At 36.5% G+C, this 14,709-nt stretch overlaps 2 protein-coding genes across 4 annotated transcripts; one reads left to right on the top strand and one right to left on the bottom strand.

The window, feature by feature from the left end:
• Window positions 1-2,858: 2,858 nt before the first annotated feature.
• LOC116313258 lies at window positions 2,859-7,472 on the bottom strand. 3 transcript variants are annotated; one of them, XM_031730877.2, is made up of 10 exons: window positions 7,334-7,472; window positions 7,178-7,245; window positions 6,949-7,072; window positions 6,303-6,451; window positions 6,051-6,193; window positions 5,802-5,967; window positions 4,959-5,052; window positions 4,768-4,855; window positions 3,953-4,026; window positions 2,859-3,860 (listed from the first exon to the last, which is right to left on the bottom strand). In XM_031730877.2, exons 1-10 carry the CDS (start codon window positions 7,345-7,347, stop codon window positions 3,044-3,046), a joined length of 1,737 nt encoding a protein of 578 aa, XP_031586737.2. In that variant the 5' UTR covers window positions 7,348-7,472; the 3' UTR covers window positions 2,859-3,043. The 3 variants fall into 3 exon arrangements, with proteins under 3 accessions (XP_031586737.2, XP_039467907.1, XP_031586738.2); XM_039611973.1 differs by having other exon boundaries at window positions 4,777-4,855; XM_031730878.2 differs by having other exon boundaries at window positions 6,958-7,072.
• Window positions 7,473-10,589: 3,117 nt separating this feature from the next.
• Window positions 10,590-14,513, top strand: si:zfos-1056e6.1 (uncharacterized protein LOC107988029 homolog). The gene is made up of 9 exons (XM_039609698.1): window positions 10,590-10,762; window positions 11,518-11,585; window positions 11,927-11,974; window positions 12,112-12,176; window positions 12,250-12,287; window positions 12,896-12,975; window positions 13,123-13,185; window positions 13,482-13,532; window positions 14,015-14,513. The coding sequence occupies exons 1-9, from the start codon at window positions 10,687-10,689 to the stop codon at window positions 14,066-14,068; spliced, it is 543 nt and encodes a 180-aa protein (XP_039465632.1). The 5' UTR covers window positions 10,590-10,686; the 3' UTR covers window positions 14,069-14,513.
• The last annotated feature ends 196 nt before the right edge of the window (window positions 14,514-14,709 follow it).

Below are 14,709 nucleotides of genomic sequence, written 5' to 3'. Positions count from 1 at the left end.
GCCATTACACATAGGCTACGTTCACACTGCAGGTCTTAATGCTCAATTCCGATTTTTTTTTTATCAAATCCGATTTTTTTGTCTGCTTGTTCACACTACAAATAAAATGCGACAGCAAACGCGCTCTAGCGTGAACGCTCAAAGCGGCCCGCATGCGCAAAAGAAGACGTCACACACAACGCGCTCTGTTTAGACCCAGAGCAAACAATATTGTTTGACTGATGGCCCTTAATATAAAGACTTCGGACTTTACGTTTCCCAATTTTTGCTTTAAGTTATTTTGTTATTTACATAATATTGTAAATAACCTAATAATGATCCTTATTGCAGTTTTAGAGAGGAGCGGTGCTTCAAAGGATAGTTGCAGATTTCTGTCAGAATCTGCAGATTATACAGTACAAATAAAATGTTCACGTTGTCTTCCCAACAGTTTCACTGACATCTACACTGGATGGCCAGGAAGCGTTCACGATGTCTTCTCCGGCGCTGATAATTGGCGTGTGTCCTGTGTCAGTGACGTAAAAGAGGGATTTAATGCGACATGACCGTTCAAACAGCAGTCGCTTTCTAAAACATCGGTTATGTATCGGATTCAGTACCACATACGAAAGTGACCCACATCGGATTTGAAAATATCGGATTTGTGCCGTTCACACTGTCATACCATGATCGGATATGGGTCGCATAGGGTAAAAAAAAAAATCGGATTTGATGCGCTTTCGCCTGCAGTGTGAACGTAGCCTTTATCTCTTCCTAAAAGTAACACAGGCCAGTTATGATAATAGAAGCCAACTGTAACACCTAACTGCTGTTTTGCTGTGTTTCAGAGCAATAAACCTCAATGTGCACCTGGATGAACCTTCAGCGTGTAACAGTAACATAAAGTTATTCTGGGTTGTGATCAACTTGTAAGTGATTTATGAGTCGGTTATGAGACTAATTAACCCCTACTAAATCTACTATTATATGCTATTGTTTATTATTAGTACATTTTCTATATACTACACCATACCAATAGGAAAAACTCTGGGCCAGACAAAAACAAACAAATGCTTCTGGCATGCTCACCCACTGCAGGTGAGTCTATTTTGGTCATGCGATTTCATACAAATTCACAGTGCAGAGGCGACAGTGTCTGCTCATGCTGAGACCACAATATAGAGGCGGAACCTGATAGACATCCAGCCTCCAATTAACACTGAACGAAGCCAACATTAAATATCTGAATTAAACAACATGAACAGAAAAGAGCTACATCATCAGGAGTATTGACTAAGTACTGAAAAGTTTATAATTTACTATTTGTATGACTCAGTGTAGCTGCAACTGTATTTTGTTTTTCATTACTATATGCACATTAGTCAAGCTTTCAGATATGTGACCCCCTCCATTGTCATTAAAAGGATTACATTCTTCTTTGTTGTTTTTTTGCTACTGGTTTTGTGCTCACATTTTTTAACGAATTTGATTTGAAGTACCAATCTCTAAAGTGAGCCACTGAATTGGGATCCAAGTTACAAATGATATGCCATGATGCTTGAAGAATTTGATATTAAATTGTTTGTACAGACTGTACAAAGTAACTGAATGCAGCATACTGTAGCTCATTAAAAGTCTTCAGCAATGTCTGTTTGAAGCAAACACATCTCAGAGTAATTCACTTCACTTTTTTTTACTCAGGAAAAGCAAAGAGATTAAAACGGTTCTCATTAAAGCTCACTAGTTCAACATTTGTGACAAATTCAACATATTTTGGTCTTATCGGTATTTATACCTTCAAGTAATACATTTCATATATCCATTCGCTTCCGCTTATCCTGTTCAGGGTTGCTGGAGCTTATCCCAGCTGTCATAGGACTACACCCCGGACAAGTTGCCAGTCTAACACACAGACAGACAACCATTCACACTCACGGGCAATTTAGATTAATCAGTTAACCAATCCCCACAAACTGCTTGTCTTTGGAGTACCCGGAGGGAACCCACGCAAACACAGAGAGAACATGCACACAGAACTCCACATAGAAAAACATTGGAATTGAACTCAGGACCTTCTTGTTGTACAGCAACAGTACCAACCACCGTGCCATCGTGCTGCCTCGTTTCAAATGTGTTATTTACAATTAAGTGAAGACAAAACAAAAGACAATAACTTGAATTTTGGATATAAAACAACATGACAAATAAAACTTTTTTCCTAAACATTTGTTGAAAACAAACACTTAATAAATTACGGTTATAATTATAGTCATATAATATCTGAAAATTCTTCAGCAATCTTTCTTTGAAACAAACAGCTCAGGGTAATTCACTTTGATTGAAAAGCATTCTAATGGCAACATGTACATCACTTATACCCTAAATATCACAGTTTGTTTTTATTTGAGATCGTACGCCATAACTGGAACCCCATTTCAAACCTACACAACAACCTTCCACGTAACTGATGTGCACTTCCCGAGAAAAATAACTACTGTTCAGTCGACACATACCACAACGACTTGAATGGTGTGGAAGGCTGTGGTGTAGGGATAAATGGAGTTTCTAGTTCCAGCGTCATGTATGATGTAGATTTATCGCAGAAGTCCAAATAGAGCTTAAGATTTACCCTCTGGTGAATGCATCCAGAAACTTGCCCAAGGATATATTGGCATGCAGACTGAAGTAGCCAAGGATTAAACCAGTAACCTTACATTAGTAGATGACCTGCTCTACCTCCTGAGCTACAACCACCCCTCAAATCCACCGGTTAGGTTAAACTCAGTCAGACCTTAAAGGGCCGGGTCTCCCTGGCAAAAGAGATCTTTAATCTCAATGGGACTAAAGTGTAAAATCAAAGTTAAATAAATAAAATAATGTTTGTTATGAGCACAATTTAAATATGTTGAACTTAAGTGTTCTCACAGTGCAAATCTTTGGCTTACTATATAGAATAATTTCCAAATGACAGCAGGATCATATTCTTTAAGAAACAGTTATCATGAGATCATTTTCATGCATCCATGTATAAGAATGAACTAAAGCTGAAGTTATGGTCATAATACTACACACTTTGATAGCCACTTTCTGTGATTATTGGCACAGAGCAGTTAGTAGATGTAAAGCAAAAGGTTGGTACTTGGAGTTCAGAGACACGCTGCCCATCCTGAACTGGAACAACTGGGCTTAAGATGCTTTCAGGGCTCTTTCTAAGTGACTCCTCCTCCAACTTGTCCAAATGTTCCTTATGCTCAGTATTTCTGTGCTCTAAAAGCGAAACATCAGGCTCCCTCACCAGACTTGGAATTTCCTGATAGTCGTCATCCACTGCAAGAACACTGTGTGACCCTATGGGCACACATATGGGGACCTCTTGATAGGACATGGCTGTTGATAGAAGAGGTGAAACCGCTGATGGTGAAATACCACTTAGTTGTGCAGGAACTTGACAAGCTGGTACCTGGTGATCCGGACATCTCTCCATGCCACTGTTACTGGGATGGTAATTAGAGTCACAAAGCATTTCAGCCGTCCCCTGGGTCTTTAACTTGTCTGTCATAGTCTGATGTAAACAGCCAGGAATGAGGAAGGAATAGGTTTTATTTTCAAATGCAGATACTCCAGGACCCGTTTCAGACAATAATTCACTTCCTTGTGTATTGTTTGACTGTGCCGGGAGACTGGTGCTCACTGGTAATATTGGGCAAATATTTGGGAATATTTTACACAGCTCATTCTTAGCAGCTTTAGCAATAGAAGGTTCTCCATTCACAGCAACGGGGCTTTCAGTATTTGTATAACTGAGATCAGAGGAGCCCGTGCTGATCCCACTGCTTTGCTGAAGGCTTCCACAGCTTGTGTCTGTCAGTGACATCTTCGACCTGAATACAAAGAACAATTACTGAAACTGCCAGATATAAAGCCTCAAGGAAATGTCTTGTAATGGTGATGCATCAATGCAGTCAATACTAACCCCAGTTCACTGTCATCTGGAATAAGGGTCTCAACACATATGGGGGTGGTAATGAAGTCTTCAAGTTTCAAGACCTAAGCAAAAGGGACGAACGGTCTTAAACATTTCAGTTAAAGGAGAAAAATCTTTTGGAACTTTGGTATGTTTCTCAAAGTGCCTTTTGTACTCCTTAAGATATCATTCCTGGTTGACTTAGTTTGCCCTGTTATTGGGACAATGGGATTTAGTGACGGATTTTACCGTAGAAAAACCCTGTTAAACTGCTACTTTGCCTATAGAGGGATAACTGGTTTGTCTGTTTACAGAGCAGTTAAAACATGTCCTGTTGTATTTTTTAAAAATGCAGAGCTGGATTCTGATTTCAGCACAAGTAGTTTTTAAATTACATTGTGCACAATTTCTGTTCAATCCTAGCGTTTGTGAAGGCCATTTGACTCCAGGGCTGATTATGCCATGAACAATGAAAATTAAATATAGTGTCACTTAAGACAGACCACAATTTCAAGTTCAGCTGTAGTCCCTGCAGATCAGCTGATTTTTACTGCCAGTCTTCATCAGCTGATGGCTAAGCAGATACATGTCTATTCTAATCGCCAAATGTTGTTTATTAGATGCATTAGATTTTCTTTTGACTATAACAGTCCTGATAAAACTGCTATTTATAGACCAAATGTAAATCCAATTATGGCAAATTATGAAAAAGTGATGCAATATAATGATTTAATGAAAATCACCAAAAGATTTTAAATTGTTAATAATTATTAATAATAAAGTAAATGAATGCAACCATTGGAGTTAGAAGTTTTTGACCTCACCTGTCTCACCTTCTGCTCACTTGGATTAATATTAAGAAAAGAGGGATTTGTAGCTTTCGGAACTGCATCGTAATATATTTTTCTCAACCTAAAAGGAAATATAGGAAAAAAATGACAACCCCATTCAAGTATTTAGGGGAAATATGCACTGACCAAGGCACAAGAAAAACTTGTTAATCTACATGACTCACTTTGCATAACAGCCATATTTAGCAACGCTGAGGATGACTGCAGCAATGCTGAGGGTGATGATGATAACCAACATCAGGTTGTGGTGGGAAGGACCTGTGAAATAACATGTATGAAATAAGTTTAATAATTGCAGTGTTTGTACAGATGTTATACAGGAGAGAGATATAGTAGGATAAAGTGCATAACATATGCTTATATGTCTGCTAACAGACTTGTATTATGTGTTAGATGTGTTGTGTTGATGACATCGTGTGTCACTACTTAATGCTATATAATTCCCAAACAGTTTCTTCAAATTGCCTCAAAAGGATTGTTTTTAGTTATTTATTTATACCAATGATAGTGTCCCATTGCATTTGTTTATACTCTATGCACCCTCCAAAATGTAAGTTACAAAGATAAAATATACATTTTTAAAAAAGTCTTCATACTGTATCTTATGCTATACACGGTATGAATGTTCAGATCGATACTACTTAAAACAGGACATAGCATCATAATTTATTGATTTATTGTTGCTTTGTTGTTCAGGAGATTAAAAAAGAGAAATTAAAACTGTGCATATTATACATACAAACTATTTATCTCTTTCCTTTTGAGGTTTTCACAGATCCTCTATATTCGAATACACTTCTAAATTCACTTTTAATGTTACAATCTAAGGAGCTCATTTTCACTTTTCTCTGGAGACAACGGCTTACATTAAAGTTAATTTGAGAGTTAATATTAAAACTCATATTATTTTTCAGCTGAATGTGTAATAGAAATATAATTAGGGCCTCTTAACACAGTTAAGAAATACAGAATTTACTGTTTCACAACTGAAAAAAGACAATACTTACCAGTTTCAAATTCCCACTCTTCGCTACTGTCACTGAACTTGTCACTCAGACTTAAGAAGCTTTTCACGCTGACCACATATGCTGAACTTGGATCAAGGTCTTGACCTTTTATTACATAGTAATTTAGTCCATCAGTTGTGGTAACTGGTTTGAAATGTTCAGATGTCTAGTAAGGAGGAACAAAATGAGTTTAACAGTTGTCCATGTTTACATCTCCAGAACAAATAGTTACTGTGGCATTGTTCCTACCTTTTCTGTTTCTCCTTTTTTATAGTAAGTCAGCTCAGCTGTCATGTAATCGTTTAGAAATCCCGTTATGTTTGACGTCCACCTGACTTCAAAATTCCCTTCGGATTCAGTGACTGATTTGATTTCTGGAGTTTTTGGTTTTACTGTACAGAAACAGAAACAAGAGCATTAAAGGGAATGTTTGTTCACCTCCAGAGAGTCTTTCTGGCAGATGCAGAGTTATGGGCAATAATTTGAAAGAAGCCAACGTACTGCTCTCTGTGACATTGATAGCTTTTGACTCCATGATGTTGCCATCTTTCCAGACTTTTGCTGTGAGAATTTCTCCTAACACACGCATCAGTTTGAAGGAGCAGCAACACTTTCCAATGCCACACTGTTGTACAGTGCAGTTCTCCTCACTGGGGAGCAGAAGATAATATGCAAAACACTTTAATTAAACATTTATATACCAACGCATATTTACACTGTCAGCCACAGCATTGAAACCACATACAGGTGAAGAGAGTAACAAGTAATGACTATCACATTAAATGCAGTGTTCTGATGAGAAACCTTGGATTCCAGTTACACCCAATTAATCATCTTTGGATCATGCTAACCTCCAGCTACAACAACACCACATTTTTATGCTTACAAAAATCCAAATATCCAAATTTAACTGAGAATCCACTCAGTGTGCCAAAGCAATTCCGGTCCACATACAGCCGACCCAGGAACCCCCACACAGGACCCGATCTTACAGTCCTTGTCCCGGGTAGATACCCTCAGATAGATCGTGTCCATACCCGGACACGTCGGAGCCAGTAGCAAAAGGAGCACCCAGTCAAAGTAAGACCGTTCGTTTTAATGCCATGGCTGATCGGTGTAATATTAAAATCATCGATTAAAAACACACCTAGCATACCCGGCTGGGAGAGTCATGCTGTACTCAGTGCAGTTTTGCAGCTCCAGCTGACACTGCATCAGCTGGTCAAAGTCGTAGGTACATTCAAGATTGAAGCTAGTTGTCGGATTCTTTCCTGAACGAAACATATTATACAAATACATTAATTATGAGTGCTAACACAGACTATCTAATTACATTATTATTATTTATTTATTTATTTTTACTGTAATCCACATACCAGGAAGTACGGTCCCAGTCATGTATCCAAAAAGAAACACGGTATAAGAGATCCAGTTGCAAACTCGTCTGGAAGAAAAACCCACAAATGAGATCTTTTCTTTTAAGAAACCTGACGGATTCGTGAAGAAAGTCAAATTCACGTCATCTGGATTACCTGTTTGAATCCATTTCGTTCGCGTATTTTCATAGAAAGTGGTCTGCTGGGCTCCAGCCTCTATCCATTCGCACAGTGTGCCGCTTACGTCCGAGTCTCACAGTCTTGCTGATGTGAAAGCTGTTGCAGCATGTATTGCACCACTCATTTAGGGGAAGTTAGACTCACTGACTTTTCTTTGGAAGGACAGTACCGTGCGTATAAAACCGGGGGAGGGGGAGTAGACTTACTGTAAAACACTGCAAAATCCCAGTTTGGCAGTAGAGTGGGAATATGGAAAATTATGGAATTAAAACGATGGAATCGTTTAAGTTAAGCATATTTTTTCTCTCTCTTTTTTCTGTTGCACATTCTCGACAGGAACTAACATTACCCAGTATATTTTGCCAGGTCACTAACGGTCACTGACTGTCCTCATCTGTTTTATATCACATTTATTCTGAAAGTCTCTAACCTCTTATGTGTCATACTGAACCTAAACGTGAAATTATACAGCTTTCATGGAAAAATTTTAGGCCTACTATTGCACATAATAAATAATGCTTTTATTCTTTCGTAGAATTGCGATATGGCATTCTTGCACAAGGGTCGTTTTTATTATATGGAGAACATGAGAAGAACAAATAAATCATGTATAAATTATTTGGAAAAAAGTTACGATAAATACTTTATGATTATTTGTGACAAACAAGACAACAAACACAAAGGATTCTATATTATTCTTAAGGATATTTCTAATTGGCAAATTACTGCTGCAGTTTTGCAGTTTGATTAAAAAAAAATACAGTTCACATTTTCAACATTTTTTGTACAATCAATAGCCATGACATGACATAACTTTTTATATACACTTATTTTAGGTTCAAAACATAACACACAATTACAATAAACCTTAGACCTATACCAGGCATATTTTAATGAATGTATACCTATGTATAGTTGATCAGTGTTCTTTGATCAGTGGGTTTTGGTCAGTGATTGTTGATCAATGGTCATGGGAATTTGCATAATTATGATTAAGGAACTGACCTCACAGCCCATTGTTCCTTCAGTGGGCTGGTTTCAGTCATTATGCAAATGTACTGTTTATAAAGGTTGGGGAAACCTGCAGTCAGCTGAGACTGAAGAAGTCACTTGGATGAGTGACGAAATGTTTCTCCCACAAAACACTACGTCCAGATGAACAGATTCAACTTTTGGAGAGTGTAGCACTAATTTTCATTCACTGATGATGTAAAAGGTGAGGAACATGTTTTAGTCATGTTGACAGGAGGTTTATATGTCCCCTTTCATCTTCTTCCACAAAGTGGAATGTATATAAGGCAAGTTGTGATGTTTAACATGAAGGATTCTCAGAGGAATTTCCTTGTTGGAAGACAAACTGCCATTGCTCAGGTGCAGGAGTCAAATCTGAGTTGTGTCGGATGTATTTTGGTTATATAAATGTATTGCGGGTTACACTTTAAGCTTTTCCTCTGTATGTGTCTCAGAGTAATTTTCGGATCTCTGCCAACTTAGAACATCTGGGCAGTGTGCTCCCTGACTTCAAATATGTTATTGGCAATCCACACTCATGTACCCACGCCCAACACTGAGCCTACTGGTTTCTATACATATCAGTTTTCCAACAAAATGTTTTGTTTAACTGCCAAAACAGTGATCCTCACTTTTTGTCATGGCCTTATGAGCCAGGATGTTTCCTTGAATTGTCTGAGGTTCATTGAAAACAGGAAGTCAGCATGGAAAACAGTGGGGAAAACGTGTGCTTTTGTGTGTATGTGCAAAGATTATTTCATCACTTATTTGAAGTATATGGAAATTAATTTGTGATATTATCAAAAAAATACAAAGATAGATAATTTAAATAAAAGTGTAAATATTTCATATGACACATCATAAAATATACATGTTTAAATAAAACTTGTTGTGTGAGAAGTAAACTGTTTGCTTTTGTGTGCAGTAAACTGCCCCAACTGTTTAATTACTCAAGAACATCTCTTTAAACAGTCTTTTCTCTTAACATTGAGTTTATTTTCAGATCCAGAATACATTAATTTCACATGAAATCTTTATATGATATTTAAACTTTTTTTGTGGTGATATATGTACACAAGAGGGTCCTAAAAGGGCTTTCTTAATTAATGTCTGATTTTTTTTCTCTGAAAATTAAATAATTAACACAAACAACCAGCTGTGCTGTTAGGTTTCCTGTTGGTTTTGTTTCATAGCTTTTATGTTTTCTCCTCAGACATAAAGTGGCTTGGTGCCAAAAGAAAGAAAAGATAGTCTGACGCACTAACCGATCAACTACTGCAGACATGGTCTGTTAAACACGGAATAATCAGGCTTACGCATTGCAAGAAATCTGTCTGGTCTTGCTAGTGCATAGCCATAGAAGACGTTTTTGTTAGAAATGCAGCCTCCTCAATTTTTCTCTTTAGGTTTTTCAAAACACTAACCAATCCTGCATCAGCTATGGATATTAGATCACAAGACTCAGTTGTGTTGCTAACATTGGACAAGCTGAGTCTTTTTCACATGAAATTGTCTGAGAATCTGGATTGCACAACTAACATGTCGGCTTGGCGCAACAAACAAAACTACAGTTGTTTAGAAAGTTTAATGAAGAAACTAGACAAGCTGGTACTCCTCAAGACAACTAGTCATTTCACACTCACAAATACATTATGATACTATCCTGAGTTTCGAGTTCTTCAAGTTCTTTTCTGGTTCAGATGGTACAGTTCACCTGTTTGTGTTTAAAAAGGACTCTCATGATGATTCCTGATGCCTATCAGTAGGTTGTCAGTTAGTATTTTTACAGGTACTTCTCATATATACACATTTTAGGCAGTGTTCTTTCTAAATCTTGGGTATCTTAAATAATATGACATGTCACATTTATATTTTTTCATCATCTCAGACTTTATAAAGCATATGGTGTTTGAAAGTAATCAAAAGTGTTTCTTTTTTTATTAAATCACCTGTGTATGTAAAATGAAATACCATGTTTATATTTCCTTAAGAGGATATACTATTATTGAAGAGCTGTGGGCAGTTTCCGCACCCATACATTAAATTCTCTGAATAACGTAGGGTGACCACTTAAACAACAGCAGTTTTTCTTTTATTTGCAAAACTTAATAAACTACCATTCTATTTATTTTCACTTTTAAGACTTAACAAATAAGGGTTTCAGCAGCCCTATGTGTCACGTCAAAAGCAAAAAGGTATAAGAATTCTAGCACACTGGCCTGAGGCTGAAGTTCAAGCCTTATTTTGAAGGTCTCTTGCCGGATGTATATTGTATTTTTACACCTGCCGGCTGCTGCTGCTTCAGCTCTCTGACTAAAATGTCTATCGTCTGTTTTGATAAATTACCTCAGGTATCAAAGATCTGGATCGCTCTGAGGCGGCTTGACAAAAAAGGTTCGTGAGTTTGTGTGAGTTTGTCGTCATCTCATCTGCCGTGATTTTTTTTTATTACTAATTGATGTTAGTCTGTGCGTCTGTGTCCATGGCAACCAGCCCCTTTAACAAGTTAGTCTAAATGAGGATTATGTGCTCATATTTTCTTTTTCTTTTTTTCCAGATAATTTAAGTTAAATCCATTAAAAAAAATGTTTACATATTATCTTTGCTTTATCGGGTGATCAGGCAATAGCGTGTTCATAAATAACCCCACCAACCCCCCCAAAGAGCAGGAGCATTTGGCTGGTGACTGTTATTACCATATATTAGACCGCGTGCTCACTTCTAAATTTTTTTTTTTTTTTTTTTTTTTTTTTTTTAAAGAGCCAAAGAGGGAACGAAAATCTGATTATAGGATTACTGGATCCAGCTTTCCCATGACGGCAATAAGCACTTCTGTGTTGAGAGAGATTATAATAAACATGCTAGTTTTTAGATCTGATGCACTGTTAACATATCCAATTAAGTTCAATCCAGTTCAATTTTATTTTATTTATGTAACGTCAAATCACAAAAACAGTTGCCTCAAGGAGCCTACTAACTATGTCCAGTTACTGGCATGTTTTCCACAGCATTACAACATGGCGGCTGTTTTGGCTCATGTTTTTATAAATCATAAGTGAATGCATGATTAACCATTAATAAATGCACTGTTTCCAATTATGTAATGGTAACATTGTAGAAAGTAGACTCTTACATTCACTTTGCTGCAGATGAAAAAGTGGCTACTCTTCGAGAAGTGTCTATTCCCCCAGCTGCTGATGTTACCATCATCGTACAGGTATGCATTCGTCCACCCATTGAGTCAGCCAATCAACTTTAAAACCTCAAAAGTTATACATTTAATTCTCACAAATAAGCATTTAAAGCAGACATTAAATTTAAAGGTTTAAAATAATCACAGCCCTCACAGCATTTGTTGAGATTTGATTAATCTTTTATGTGTAATTATGTAATTGTTCTCTTGTCATTTGGATTTTTTTGCTTTGTTTTTGGTGTTTTGACTTTGACTTTAAATCATTGATTGTTAATATTATTAAGTATAAACATGAATGTGCTCTGTTGTTGTTTACTTATTAAAATATTGCCCATGATATGATATGATATGATATCACTTTTCAGATTGTCAGCAGTGCTTTTGGGCTGAACTGTTCCAGTGTTGTGTTCAAGGTACATGTGTAAAATACAGTCATTTCTCTAAATGTTTAGTGGAAGTGGTCCATGTACCAAAAATTATTAATGAAAAAATTGAAATTTGTTGGAGCTCTTGACAACATAACAAGCTGATAAGTTTCCTCTCTGTGTAGATAAGGAACCATCATGGCCATCTTATCCCTCTGAACAGCTCCATCCCTGCTAACAGCAAGCATGTGTATGTAGTCTTTACATTTAATCACTGCATACTGACAATATATAATCAAGCAGTTATCTATTTTTCTTCACAGACCTTATGTGCTTGAGGTTGCAAAGATCTTTCAGCATGGTAATCCATTTGTTTATCTTTAACAGTCAGTAAATGTTTCTACATTTCATAATCCTGTTAATGGAATAACTAAAGCCAATCAGCTTAGCTTATGGGATATACAAAGGCAATGGAATTATGAACAAACCTTGTATTAAATGTGGTTGATCCCCCTCCCAGCACCTCTATTCTGGAAAAAGTATTTACAATGATTCATTTTCTGTAAAAGAAAAAATAACAGAATATAAAGTATTAGATTTTCTTGTCAAGGGACAACATACAGAAATTTTAGAAGGTATCACAAATGGAATATCCTAAAAACTACTCTTGGTCAGCATCCACATCTATATATCCTGTCAATGGAACCACAACTTTAATAGTAGCAGTGAATGGACTCGTTTTCCTTTATTTTGGATGGGAAACACATGAAACATATAAAACATGAATCAATTTATCATGGCTAAATCATTCTACAAATAGACTCAGAGGCATTAATTTCCTGTTTAGTAAAGATTATTGACTTCTCTGTTTAAATCACTATAAATATACAGAAAGAAAGATTACTACAATGTGTAGTCCTGAGCAAAAAGGCACTTTTTTGATTTCTGTTTGGTTTCATATTACTTCAGTGTGTCCCAAGCCGAGAACCATCCCCATGACTGTGATCAATAAGACTATGAAAACAAGACTACAGACTATTGAAAGAAGGGTAAGTGCAAGTATTCATTAACGAAAATAGACTACAGTTAGTGGTTTGGCAGTAGTCCACCGACTGATCTCTGAATGAATATATTAACGACTTAATAACAGATGCTACTTGTCTGTAAATGATTTTAGATTGCAATTTTAATTATAGATTCAGAGACTGGAAGACCTTCTACCTCAAGTCAAACTCAGGCGTAATGAAAAACTAACCCAGGTATTTAAACTTTCTAAAAGCAGTGAAATCAGTGAGAAATATAGCACAACCTTACTGAAGAGTTTTAGCCTCTTCATCATATCTCTTAACCCATTAAATCCCAAATTTTTCCCTGCTAAATAAGTGCATGCAATTTACTCCTTAGACATCCCCTACACACAATATGTTTAATTTTGTTTTTATGTCATAGGAGGTTAGAACAGCAACAGTTGTTCCCGATGGGATTAAATGGGTTAATATTACAGTGAGTTTTAAAAAAATCAAACACCTGGTCATTATCTTTTTGTCTGTATCAGGAAATTGAATGTCTCAACCAGAAGTTGAGGTTTCTTCATCAGAGAATGCAGGTAAATCAAAAGTAATTACCATCCAACTTCTGCACACAGGGTAGTTAAGTAACTAACTTAAAAAGTGAAAATCACATTCACATAGGATAAGGCAGGGTAAGATATCCTTTGTCAGTATAAGGAGCAGTTGGTATTCACTGTCAAGTATCTGGTGGACCAACTCCAGTTAGAAGCCAGTGCCTTGAACAAGCACAAACTGACATGAGAATTAATCTAGCGTAATTTTTTTTTATTATAAATTAAAATAAAGCAAAATGTGTGTCTTTCTATATAACGCCTGTGTCTATTATGACATTGGGGATTTGTCTATTTATGGTGTGCTTTACCACACATCTGCACTTTAAATAACGGATTGAGATATGCAACACTTTTATTTACTTTTATTTCAAATGCAGTTGAATATAATGAATAATGTGTGTTAGACATATTTGCATTGTTTACGTGTTTTTGTTTTATGTTGGTTCTGCTCTGATTTGTTGCAGGTAGCAAATTCTCACACATGGAAAGGGGTGTTGACCAGAGCCCCTTTGTGGTAAACCGAGAGCGGCATTTCAACTGCAGAGCAACGATTACAATTGCCATCATGGTGCATCATGTTACTATGTACAGCTGGCTTATGATTTGTGTGCCCTATGTTATTGTGTTTCCAACTACTTATATTATTTATGTTAGGATTTCAAACACCTGTAACCATCAATCTAGTCACAGTCCTTAAACATGTCCTTAAAAAGGCCTTAAACATTTAGATTACAGACTCATGTTTGTATTCTCCAGGTTAATGCTGATAGTTCTTTAGTGTACTGCTTTTCTGTCTTCAAATGTAGTGAATATATTCCTGTCACCCTAGTATAAGAGCAATATATCTGTAAGACCTTCACTTACTTGAGTAGCAAACAAGTAGCAAACTCATTTTGACTGGTGAACAACGACTTTGACTGTATACTGTGTGTACCTTGAAATAAATAAAAGAATTGAAGGAAATAAAAATAGTCTGACTGCATTATTTGTTATTTATATTTATTCATTTTGGAACTCTTACGCTCAGGATCTTTGTTGTTGTTTTCTCTTACTGGTTATAAAAAAGACAATGGTTGCAAATGTTGGGCAATTTCCTGCCTTTGTAACAAATGATGCAAGCGCTGAAACCGGTCAGGTCTGTCACACAGTGTTCAGTACT

This window comes from Oreochromis aureus, linkage group 1 (genome assembly GCF_013358895.1).
Source record: "Oreochromis aureus strain Israel breed Guangdong linkage group 1, ZZ_aureus, whole genome shotgun sequence".
NCBI classification, from domain to species: Eukaryota; Metazoa; Chordata; class Actinopteri; order Cichliformes; family Cichlidae; genus Oreochromis; species Oreochromis aureus.
Note: the sequence above shows the minus strand (reverse complement) of the source record. Positions and strands in the feature narration are given on the sequence as shown.

Coding starts and splice junctions, on each gene's coding strand:
- LOC116313258 (XM_031730877.2), bottom strand. Junction 6,194..6,302: donor TATCAATGTCACAGAGAGCA/GTACGTTGGCTT, acceptor GTTTCTGTACAG/TAAAACCAAAAACTCCAGAA. Junction 5,968..6,050: donor AAAAAGGAGAAACAGAAAAG/GTAGGAACAATG, acceptor CCTCCTTACTAG/ACATCTGAACATTTCAAACC.
- si:zfos-1056e6.1 (XM_039609698.1), top strand. CDS start 10,687: ATGTCTATCGTCTGTTTTGATAAATTACCTCAGGTATCAAAGATCTGG. Junction 11,975..12,111: donor GTTCCAGTGTTGTGTTCAAG/GTACATGTGTAA, acceptor CTCTCTGTGTAG/ATAAGGAACCATCATGGCCA. Junction 13,533..14,014: donor TTCTTCATCAGAGAATGCAG/GTAAATCAAAAG, acceptor GATTTGTTGCAG/GTAGCAAATTCTCACACATG.